Source organism: Mytilus trossulus, chromosome 6 (genome assembly GCF_036588685.1).
Source record: "Mytilus trossulus isolate FHL-02 chromosome 6, PNRI_Mtr1.1.1.hap1, whole genome shotgun sequence".
Classification (NCBI taxonomy): Eukaryota; Metazoa; Mollusca; class Bivalvia; order Mytilida; family Mytilidae; genus Mytilus; species Mytilus trossulus.
In genome coordinates this window covers 44,816,767-44,829,870 of record NC_086378.1, presented here as the reverse complement: position 1 = coordinate 44,829,870, position 13,104 = coordinate 44,816,767, and the positions used below count along the sequence as shown (strand labels likewise).

The following is a 13,104-nucleotide window of genomic DNA, read 5'->3' as shown; positions in this document are numbered from 1 at the left end:
TGGGTTTATAAATATTTTTGATTTGAGCGTCACTGAGGAGTCTTATGTAGACGAAACGCGCGTCTGGCGTACTAAATTATAATCCTGGTACCTTTGATAACTATTAACCTCTCACGTGCATGACAGTCTCATCAAATTCTGTCAAATTTACAACGATGCATGAACAAAACAGACATAATAGGTGAAATTGTCAAAATATGGGTACAACAGACTAATATTGATATATTAAAAACACCGTTATGATATTTTAAAAGTATCACATTGAAATAAGAAATAATAGCATTTGTTTATTAATGAATATATAAGAAAAACACAGCACTTCAAATTTTACACGGACATAAACTTTAGCTTCTAACTAACTTCTGAATGTATATTTAGACTCAATTGTTGTTTATATTTTAACAATAAGTTTTAAAGTTAGTATTTTCTTGATTTTTCGTTGCCGAAAACAACATTTTCCGCATGGAATGTCTACATATGTACAATTGATATTAGACAATATCGCTGTGTGATATAAGAAAAGTTTTTATCGATACGCTTCCTCCATAGACTGCATATAATACAATTATATTTACATTTCACAAATTTTGCTTATATTCAAGACAAATAACAATAATATTTGATTGGCAGAGTTACTTTGCTATACGCAGAATTGCAAACAGTATCAATCTTATCGACATTCTCAGTTAGATTTTAATGAACCAAATAGAAGAGAAAATCATTCAATATTCGTTTTTGTTAATAACACTAAAACCATTGACTCTAATGATCATATGTTGCTCACCTGTAACTTCAACAATGAAAGCCTGTTAGTTCTTATTGGTGCATTAGTTTTAATGAAAAATGATTTTTTTAAGTTAACGGCTGATGGATGTCAGACAACGGACACAAGACAACATACGATAAATAAAAAAGTAATGAAAAAGCGTCCCTGTGCACCATCTGTACTGAAAAAAAAATAATTAAACTTTACCTGAAGTCGATCTCACAATACACTATTTTTGTTCTGCTTGTACTATATATAGTATATAGAAATGAGGTCATCAATTGGTTTTGTGATGACCGACAGGTAAACTCTTTTTAAAGTTTGACTCCCGTTTATAGCCTTTAATCATTGGCTGTCCAAAGAGGTATAAATGACATACATATATTTCTTATCGATTGTTTATATACAATGTCATATGTTCAAAACCACGTGATATTATCAAGGTAAATTGTAAATATATTTACTTCCGTGTCATGGCACAAGTTTCGGCCCATACATGTTCATTATGTGATGAAAATAATGGAGCATATTACTGTTATGAATGTCAGCAAGCTCTATGTACAGTGTGTCGCAACAGACATGGTAAGATTCCAGCTCTAAGTGGGCACACGGTCGCTGATATTAACATAGTTAACCTTTCGACCGTCAACAAAACAAATTCTTGTGATACACACAACAAAGAAATTCAGTTTTATTGCACGGAATGCAGTGATCTTATTTGCAGTAAGTGTGTAACATCGACACACAAATCCCACTCAATTTCAGACATTACTGATGTAGTTTTAGAAGAAAGGGAAAAGGCTAAGGAGAATATCAAAGAATTGAAGTTGAAAACTGAGGCAATATCCAGCCTGCAAGAAAAAATAAGACGTGAACATATTGAAAAACTTCACGTTGAAAGCAAAAATTGTATTGAACACATGGAATCTGTCTGTAAAGATCTACATTCCTTTATAGAAGCAAAGGGTAGTATGAAAACAACCGAGGTAGAGGATAATGAAAACATTGAAACATCTAACTTCGAAGCATTTCTAAAGAATACTGATTTGATTCAAAAACAATACGTACACATATTAACAGAACTTGAGAATCTTTTAGTAGAGAAACACGACATAACATTTTATTCGAGTTATTTATCAATTCAAAGTAATATTCAAACATTGGTTAATATACCCGAAGAACCACCCTTTGCACAAGTACCAAGTTTTGATGATGAAGTCTTGTATAGAGAAGCTATGGAACATATGGAGTCAAAGATTGACAAGAGGTAAATATAAAGAGTTTGTTTACTACATGTATCTAATTTTGAAATAACTAGTATTAAGAATTCGAATTTCAAATATTCTTGCTACAAACATCACTAAAGAAGTGTTTTTTTCGAAATGGGCAGGAAGTGTAGGAACAATGGAGTTAATGTAATTTCTCTGTGGATAACAGATGATTACATGCTTTATATGAATAAAAGAAAATGGCTAGATATGGAGACAGCAAAACAAAAGACTTTTAGTGTACATGTGCAATATACGATACATTGATAAAAAATCGACAATGTTTTTAAATGTCTTTTTTTTATAGAAAAAAGCCGAATTAATAAATATCTAAAAATATGGAAATTAATGTTAAAGTTTTGTTCACCATGATTCACGACGAATTCGCATGATTTATTGAAAAATGCACATATAATAGTGATGATAAAATGGTTTATTTTTTGGGGCCCTAAAATATCTTATTGTTCCGTGTAATCCAAAGCTGTATGTATAACTTATAATGATCTACTTTAACAAACTGTGAATTAGTTGAAGAGTTGCTAAATTGGCACGCACTACATCTTCTTACATTTAATTACAGATTTGAAAAGCTCTTGCATTAAGAAATGACATATAAAATGAACAACTTTGTCTTTATACGAAAAAAACACTGTAACAGTACACTACTTTTTCTCAGTGTAATTTTCTAATTCAACAATAATTTTGCTCCTTTTGTGTGAAACAAGTATCTTGTTCATAGACGAGAAAACATGCTACTTATCAGACAACGCGCTTATTCCACAAACTGTTAGAAAGCAATGTCGATACTCTATCAAATGACGTCGAATTCAAAGTTTTTAATTTTTAATTTTACTTTAAAATATATTGATTACTTTTTTGAAACAAATGGACCAAATAGATGTAAATACAAAAACTCTTAACTCGAAGTAATCCGAAAGGTAAAAGACATCATGTTCGTGTTACCAATGAGTACACATTCAGTGGTGGGTCTCATTTTGAAACGTCATAATCGAGCATAACAATGTTATACTACTGTTGCCTTTATTTGTAGTCATTATTTAACCCACATTTCAATAATGTAAATGGACGGAATTCTGGTAACGAATATGTAACCGTAACTACAGTCATTGGACAAAAGTGAGTTCCCAGAAAAAAATATCATACAGGCTCATTTTAATTTTCTGACGTGATGAACACAAAGAAAAATAATTCTTGAAAAGTTTGCTATTATTCTAACCAAATTAAAATCGCAAAAATTTGCATTTGTGTTTAACTCATCAGATGATGAAAACGAAACTCAATAAAATTATGACTAAATAAACAATAAAACTTCAGACATTTTTACATCTTTTGGTATCTATTTTATAATAATCGCTCATACAGTTACTTCGTAATAACATTTTGAAAAATATCGATTTTAGTTGAAATGATAGGACTTTTTTTGACTGGGAACTCACTTTTGTCCAATGACTGTAAGGTCATCTGTGACATAGATATTTCATTACGGTGAACAAACTCATGATGGCGTTTGTAAATTATTCGGGCGGACGAGTTCAATTTTCCCATCTATAACACAATCTCTGGAATATCGTAGCATCCGGAATATATTTATATATAGACCCTTCTACAACGAAATTTGTTTTACATGCACACGTATAAAAATTGCGGTTTTTATCCAACGCAATCATAGGTTTGAACCTAGTTTTCAATTTAGACTCGTTTATATATATAATCTATCACTTTATTACTTTTCAGCTTATGTCAAAACTGCTCTGTTCAGAAGAAGAAAATAGAAGATTTACAGTTAGAATACAAAATTTGCAAGGAAACTTTTCACAGGTACACAACAACTCATTAAAGTCATAGTGATTAAAACATTTCAAATATCAAAGACAAGTGAGAAAGTAACAAATTGTAGACGCAAAAAACAACAGATTTTTGAACTTTAAAGATTTACAAAAAGAAAATGTCTGTGTATGATTGTTTGAGTATTGTTGAATGATGAAGTATGTGAGTGTATGTGCGTGTTTAAGATTTTTGAGTTTTCTTAGTTGATATCCAAACTCACCAGTAGCACACGTAGTTAACCATTTTAAATTTGAATTAAACAGTTTCAATCCGTAAAGATATGTTAACACTTTAGAAAAATGAAAAAAACCCAATATTATCATCATGAGTCTTGTTTGAATTGACAGAGGCTTAGAAACAAAAGATGAGGAACTCAAAACGGTATCAGAAAATGTCAAATTATTACAAGAAGAGATGACCACAATGCAGTCAACGTATGTAACATATTTCTTAAATGTAGATGGTCTTGAGGGCAGACTTAACTTAATACAAGATTATCTGTTCAAAGATTTTATCCATTTGTTTTCAATAATTTTAGGAATATGTTAGATTTTAAAAATGTATGTGGGGTCTATTTAATTCAATAGCCTCAGTTATATACAATTGAATAATTTCCCTTTGGATTGCTTTGAAATTTCGTGGATAGGAAGGGGAATTGTCTGATAGACACTCAAAGATGAACCACATCATCTTTTTGTCTTTAAATGATTGCTGCACACCAAAGGATGTTTGTGTTTTATCTTTCCGATCTTCAATACTGTAGCTGCATGCATATATGGACAATCCCGCTGCAAACTTTTGCACCTGTCCTACATCAGGAATCTGATTTTCAGTAGTTGTCGTTTGTTTATGATATATATACGTGTTTCTCGTTTCTCGTTTTTTATATAGATTAGACTGTTGGTTTTCCCGTTTGAATGGTTTTACACTAGTAATTTTGGGGCCCTTTATAGCTTGTTGTTCAGTGTGAGCCAAGTCTCCGTGTTGAAGGCCGTACATTGACCTATAATGGTTTACTTTTTTTTTAATTGTTATTTGGATGGAGAGTTGTCTCATTGGCACTCATACCACATCTTCCTATATCTAATTAACATATACATGTGATCTACACATAGCTCGTAGAAAATGAATTGAAATCTGTACTAAAGGACTGTATTTATATAGAAACGTTTGGAACTTTTTTTGAACAAAGCATTTACAGCATGCTTTGTTTGCAGGAAAAAATAAGATTTTGTGAACATTTATTTGATACTGTAACATTTTACCAGAACGTTTTCTTAATATAAAATTAAGAAGATGTGGTATGGTTGCCAATGAATCATCTCTCTATACTGCATAGGCAGTTGGTTAATCATTTGAGAAGACATTTGATTTACCTGTAAAACATTTTATAAGGAGACCCGTTTTTGTGAGTCGGTTCAGCGCCTTCCAGATAAAAAAAAATGTGTTTACCTCTCCTTTAACTTCGATAGGATATATGAGATGTAAGCACTAATTGAAATGTGGGTTATTTAATGACTTAAATAAAGGCATCAGTAGTATAAAATTGTTCGAGAGTCATAAATCGATTGAGAGAAAATTTATCCGGGTTACAAACTCAAACCGAGGGAAACACATCAACTTCAGAGGAAAACAACGAAACAACAAAAACACTAAAGTGCAAAAAAAAAAATGTAACACACACAGAAAAGATAACAACTGCAAATTTCCAGGCTAGCTTTGAAGAAAAAATGGTGGGCTGAACCTGTTTTTTTTTGCTAACCAAACCTCGTGCTTTTATCACAATGTTAAAGATAACAATTGAAGGTCAACAAAAAATGACAGGACTGAAGTACAAATAAATGCAAGAACATTCAACACAGAGAAATACACAAATAAACAATTGAATAATGCATTTCAACATGCTTTTAGTTATCAAAGGTACTTGGCTAATAACTTAACACGCCAGTCACGTTTTATCTACATAGAATCATCAGTGACGCTCAGATCAAAATAGTCAGAGAGCCAAACAAATACAAAGTAAAAGAGCATTAATGACCCAAAATTTAAAATAGTTGTCCTAAACACGGCTTAGGTTATCTATCATGTCTATGACTTGGATAAGAAAATACTTAGTATTTAGAACAATTCATACTTTCGAAACATAAAAAAAGAAGATGTGGTATGATTGCCAATGAGACAACTATCCACAAAAGACCAAAATGACACAAACATTAACAAATATAGTAAATTTATTAAAAAATATAGTAAGTTTATTAAAAAATGACAATATAATTGATATTCAGGTCAACACCGAATGCTGACTAACCACAGAATAAAAACCTACACGTAAAACAAGCTAGTGCAGCACATATCAACAGCACAACATAACTACACATGTCTATCACACCACTAGATTGACGCTAGAAAGGTGACGTCATAGGGAAATTCCTAAAAAAAATGATATACAAAATACTACGTAGTTCAAGATTAGGTTTCAGATTATCGTATTTTTTGTATTTATGACAATAACAAGACTATTACTACAGAATTGTGTTAGATAATAAATTGTACAAATAGCTATGTCGACATTTCATTTATTTAGTTTTTTATCCGAACGAATAGAAGGAGTTTCCCTTAGCCAGTAACCGATTTTGCAAGTGGAAAGGATGTTAATTTGTGATCTTACTGAAAAAAGTTTAAGGTTTTACGTGATTTTTTAAAAATAAAATATAAAGGTTTTACATTGACAGAAATGATAACAATATTGTAACATTGTGCATCATTTATGATTGTTTTTAAATTTACAGTTTTGCGAGTGCAACAAACCAAAAAGATGCACAGAATAAGAAGCTTTCCGAAAACATTGAAAGTTTGAAGAAGTATGTATACGACTATGAATTTATCATTAATCTAAATGTGATTGTTAATATGATATATATCATTCGTATACTACATAAAATATATGTGCAGAATTTATTGTATATAGCAACATTATTATTTCCAAACGTTGAATTAGATACTAGTTTCAATACCAATATAAAGCATGTTGTAAATGTAAACGAGGTTCATTTGGCTTTGTAAAGATGAGTAAGTGGTGACACTACTTGAGACTTAATCTTCAAGGCCATTAAAACTATGGATAAACCAAATGATTATAAAATGTTTAATACTGACACCGTTACATTCATTGGTGTAATTCTTGATTTCAGATGATTATTTTTGATTATTTCATTTAGTAAACGCCAATGAAACATCACAACAGTGAAAAAATAGCTTCGTTTTCTAAATCAGACGAGTTTTAAACTTTTGTTTGTTGAGTAAAAAGCAGCCATAGGAAACATTGATGTCAAGTAATTTGTTTTGGACGTTACATTTTCGTGAATTAATCTCTAATTAAAAGGTTGTATATAGACGTACAACCCAGAAAGCTTTTCATACACTTAGAGATTGCTAAAAAGATATAAGTGTCTTCTTTAATTGGCATGATATTCAAACAGAACTAGACCAGGGAAATTGACTGATTAAGTATAAATACATATTCTGGAGATTTCGAGCATTAGTTGTACTTATACGTTAAAAGACGTCGAAAACACAAGAAAAGGAAGAATTCGAAAATCGTAGTCTCCTAAGTAAGCATATTACTTTGAAATAATATAGTGTTGGTTTAAAAATAAATGAATGCAACTAAGTTTTTCATAAAAGATTGTTGTCTTTGATTGGTTGATATGATTTTTTCAAAATGTAGTGAGAAAAAATTAAAAGAAATGTAATTCAAAAAAGAAATGAAAACTACTGGTGGTCAACACTCAAAATTGTGAATCAACCAAATTTGTTTTCTCATCTTTTGAAAATGTTTTTAAAAATATATTCGAAAACACTCATAGCATTTTCATTTTATTATAAAAGAAACCCTCAACATTTCTTGGATTCGGAAAAAAAAATTACGGCTGAAAAACAAAAATGACACTTAACAATTGGAAGTCTATTATATAAAGTAATTTGCCAGATATGCTATCATTGTGAACTGTCTCTCGCTAAAAAAAATTAAAGCCAGTAAATTAAAACTCAAGCAGCTATAAATCTGGAAGTACATAATATATAAAAGGAGAGAAATATTTAAAATCCATTAAATAGTCATCTATGCTTCAGGTTCAGAAGTTAGTTATTACGGAGAAATTTTTTGACGAAGAAGGAAAATGTTCTTGGAAGCATTGTTTTGTGGACATAGAAATATGCTACCTTTAAGGAAATCAAATTTTAAGTTCATTGTCGTGCAGTGTGATGCAACCTGGTAATTGTTCATATGATTAAATAAAACAAAACATTTTGTTTCTACAGGAAGATGCGTAATCGAAGGCCACACCCACTCTGCAGACCAGTTTTGCTATCGTGAGTACATTGATACCTTTTGTAAAATAACAATTTGATACCATTCTTTAGAACATGTACTTTTATATTCTTAAATCGAAAATTATCAAATTTATTTCTAAAATGTAAGAATTAAATATCATAAAGTATAAGATAAGTATTGAAAATTAAAAAAACAAAAAAACTCGAAACACGGAACAATAAAAGTATTCCTTTAATCAATTTTAGTATACCATGCATCTTACTTTATTATGCTCAACATTTTATAAATAAAAAAGGATTCAAAAATTTATATACTAGTACACAGGAAATTCAAGTGTAATGAACTAAAAAATGGAGGAGCTATTTGTATGTCATCATCTATCAACCGTAATGTACATTTAAGTAAAACGGTGCATTTTTTTTAGTTTTTTTTTTATGAAAAGTTTCTTATGTATATATATATTTTAGAAAATAGTTGGTTTGAATCAGAGTGGATTTTTTCGAAAAATCATTTATGGACTTTTATCAAAATATTTGTATCTCTGTTTGAAATCGTTTCAATAGCGTAAAACAGGTATGATTTGTCATTCTGCCTTTAAGTTGAGATTGAGTATAACTAGTTGATAGGGATGAAAAGTTACATGTGTTTATGACAAAAGAGCCTTGCAATGTATGTAACCAAAGTATGGGTTTGGGTCAACTGTTTTATTTGAATACTTCATATTACATATCAGATTCTAACATGACGTCCTTCAAACACTTTGATTACACACCCGTGCTAATCCACATCCTACTCCAGATAATATAGTGTAAGTTTTTCATAATATATAGATAACACTTGCGCTGGAGATTTCGAGCATTAGTTGTACTTAAACATTAAAAGACGTCGAAAACACAAGAAAAGGAAGAATTCGAAAATCGTAGTCTCCTAAGTAAGCATATAATTTTGAAAATATATATTGTTGGTTTAAAAATAAATGAATGCAACTAATTTTCAATAAAAGATTGTTGTCTCTGATTGGTTGATATGATTTTTTCATAATGTAGTGAGAAAAAATTAAAAGAAATGTAATTAAAAAAAGAAATGAAAACAACTGGTGGTCAACACTCAAAAGTGTCAATTAATCAAATTTGTTTTCTCATTTTTTAAACATGTTTTTAAAAATATATTCATAGCATTTTTATTTTATTATAAAAAAATAACTCATAATGTCTTGGATTCGGAAAAAAAACACGTTTTATTGGTTTACAAAAGTAGTAAGCAAAAATAAAGTCACAGAAGGCTAACAAACGATTGATAAAACGGAATAAGATAAGACGAATGACAAGAAATTTATATATTCTTAATATATAACTTGAAATGTTTCAAGTGCATGCCTTTATTGTGTCATTATGATCTCCGATTGAAACATTTATTTCATAGAATCCGTGACTGTTGTAAGGGAATCCATGTGCTAAGTCAAGAAAATGACAGTTGTTTTCCATCCATTTGATGTGTTTCATGATCTCACCCTTTTATAAAGGACTTTTCCATTTTCAATTTCGCTAAGAGTTCGATATATTTAGGTCTTTCAACCTTTTCGGTTTAAATATTATTTTTATTTCTTCCGCCTTATTTTTTTCCTTCGCTTTTTTTTTTATTTCGTTAGATGTCGCTTAGAAATTTGGAATATGATATTGAACAGTTTATATGCTTTTGAAACCAACTCTGCTTAACCGAATACTTTCCCATATAAGAGTTATCTCCCCGAACACTGTTTTTCTTGTAATCTCTAAGGCTTCGCAACCGTTTAAAAAACCTACAAATTTATTTTTCCAAATTGCTCGTTATATCCTCAGGATGTTCTGTTTTATTTTGACAGAAGCTTTACGAAGACTCCATATGAGAGTTATTTTCCCTTTTGTATTTGATATAATAAAATGCATTTTTAACTGGAAAACCAAAAGTGATAGAGGCCTAGGGTCTTTTAATTTGAAGTCCTTGGGAAAAAAATGAAAATGAGGTCAAGGTCAGAGGTCAAGGTCATGTTCAAAATTTTGATTTAAGCTGGTTATCTCTCATTTTCAGAAATCTTAAAGGATATCGACAAAATATTTTCACGCAATTATTATTTGCGCCATGTCGTTACACATTAATTTTAGTCGAAAGGGTACGTAGACATTTGATGCGAGTTTTCCCCCCTTTTATATCTAATATCAGTCGTATGGTAATATAACTCATTAACAATATAAAGTAGAGACCTAGAGTCTTTTGATTTGAGGTTCATGGTTTATGACTTTGAAATTGAGCTCAAGGTCATATGCTAATTAAACGTTCTAGATTTTGACCTTTGCTTTTACCTAAAATGTATTTATGTTAAAGCTATTAGACGTTGAAAAAGCTAACCGGAAGTAGCTATCAAAATAGATCCTTACTACTGTTGAAAGAACTTCAATTGTTTTTTGAACAATTGGTTTTTAATTGTAATTTGTCTTTTTTCCCTTTTATTATGTTCCATTAGATTACTGTATCAAGCAATACTTTCGTGTTGAAAAAAATTCAACATTGAGTCATTATTTTTACTTCTGAAAAAGGTTGATTTGAAAAAAAAATGTCTACAAACAAATTGGATTTGTACGAAGTGCTTTTTTAAATATGTGTTGTCAACGAACACAGCAATCCAAATATTCGAAAGCTGATATGGTGATAAATTTTGAAGAACAAATTATTATTACGTAGAAGCATAGTGAACTATTGTTTAGGATATCAAACTTAAAGGAGTATGGTCACGAAGTGTCTATATTGGCCCTATGAAATAATAAAAAAATACGTGTGGTTCATTTCTGTATTTTTGTGTTATATGATTATATCATATGGAATTATATGTATTGTCTATACGAATTGTTTTCATTCTTCATTCTACCAGGAAATAAATTCTTTTCAGTTTTATAGTATTCACGGGCTTTCTTTTCATATTAATGTAAGAGATGGCAGGGCATGAATACCAATGAAACAACTATCGTAAAATTTTTATTAAAGATTTAAGACCGGCTGTACTCCGCTCGCCAAGATATTTTACAGCTTTCAATGAATGTGCCTTCTGCCAAATATTAGACTAATATGCTTTAATGTGTTTGGAAACTATATATAACTTTGAATTTAATCTATTCTATGGAATTTTGTTTGTCTGCAATTTCTATTTCGTGAATATCAAAGCCGAAAACGAGTGCAATTGTACTTAATGAAGTTGGAGCATTGTTTGTCACTTTAATTTGTTTTTTAGTAAGTTTCTGTTAATATATATAGGTTTGAACGTAGTTTTCAATTTAGACTCGTTTATATTTTTTGTTTGGGCTTGTATCATATTTTCCTCCGGTTTATATGATCCGTTCATCCTATATTGACTCTTAAAATTCCAGAGTTTATCTAAAAATGAGGGTACTTGTTATGTGGCCTTCCAAATACCGTTTCGATCCCTTACATCACTGAAGAGACATTTATTGTCGAAATCCGGATCTGGTGTACTTAAAACATATTGACACCGTATGTTTGTGGCATAACATCGTGGCCACAAGTTAAACTTTTATTTCTGTTTAGTATTAAATTTATATTAAGATCCATTTTGTTACATCTTGTGATCAATGTTATTTGGCAATCGCCAATGGCAGTCAGCAGGGTTAAAGAACATCAGTTGTTCGACCTGTTAGTTAAATGCGTTTTGTTTAAATATTCTTTTTCACCTTTTTGGTCTTTTGGAAAATGTTGTTTGTGCTGTTTTTAGACCCTTCTACAACGAAATTTGTTTACATGCACACGTATAAAAATTGCGGTTTTTATCCAATGCAATCATAGGTTTGAACGTAGTTTTCAATTTAGACTCGTATATATATTTGCGAAAGCAAATTTACAGATCTAACATTGTTGGGTTGATGTTTAGACGAGTTGTATATACATTATGTACTCAGCCATGTATCACCATCATTGATGGCGATCCGATGGAAACATCTGTTGTAGAGTTGTCACTGACTCAGACGTACTTATAAATATAATTATTTTCTGTGACTGTATCTTACATTAATTTGTTGGATCCTTTACTATAGATAATTTAGCTGATCTGCAACAATTACATCTTCATGCCTTATATATCATGTACTGTAGTACGCCGCTAGATTAAAACTGACGAAGAAAGGTAACACACGGCCAGCGAAAGCTCAATTATTTGCAGAGCCCAAGTGGTGGTGTGGTCTAGCGGGACGGCTGCAGTGCAGGCGATTTGGTGTCACGATATCACAGTAGCATGGGTTCGAATCCCGGCGAGGGAAGAACCAAAAATTTGCGAAAGCAAATTTACAGATCTAACATTGTTGGGTTGATGTTTAGACGAGTTGTATATACATTATGTACACACCCATGTATCACCATCATTGATGGCGATCCGATGGAAACATCTGTTGTAGAGTTGTCACTGACTCAGACGTACTTATAAATATAATTATTTTCTGTGACTGTATCTTACATTAATTTGTAGGATCCTTTACTATCGATAATTTAGCTGATCTGTAACAATTACATCTTCATGCCTTATATATCATGTACTGTAGTACGCCGCTAGATTAAAACTGACGAGGAAAGGTAACACACGGCCAGCGAAAGCTCTATTATTTGTAGAGCCCAGGTGGTCGTGTGGTCTAGCGGGACGGCTGCAGTACAGGCGATTTATTGTCACGATATCACAATAGCTTGGGTTCGAATCCCGGCGAGGGAAGAACCAAAAATTTGCGAAAGCAAATTTACAGATCTAACATTGTTGGGTTGATGTTTAGACGAGTTGTATATACATTATGTACACAGCCATGTATCACCATCATTGATGGCGATCCGATGGAAACATCTGTTGTAGAGTTGTCACT

At 31.1% G+C, this 13,104-nt stretch overlaps 1 protein-coding gene across 1 annotated transcript in view; it reads left to right on the top strand.

Moving 5' to 3' along the window:
* Positions 1-1,239: 1,239 nt before the first annotated feature.
* LOC134722736 (uncharacterized) overlaps positions 1,240-13,104 on the top strand; it is a 34,573-nt gene continuing 22,708 nt past the window's right edge. The window contains exons 1-4 of the mRNA XM_063586358.1: positions 1,240-2,033; positions 3,790-3,873; positions 4,230-4,316; positions 6,672-6,743. Of these exons, the coding sequence (XP_063442428.1) occupies positions 1,240-2,033; positions 3,790-3,873; positions 4,230-4,316; positions 6,672-6,743 (1,037 nt within the window). The remainder of the gene's footprint in view (positions 2,034-3,789; positions 3,874-4,229; positions 4,317-6,671; positions 6,744-13,104) is intronic.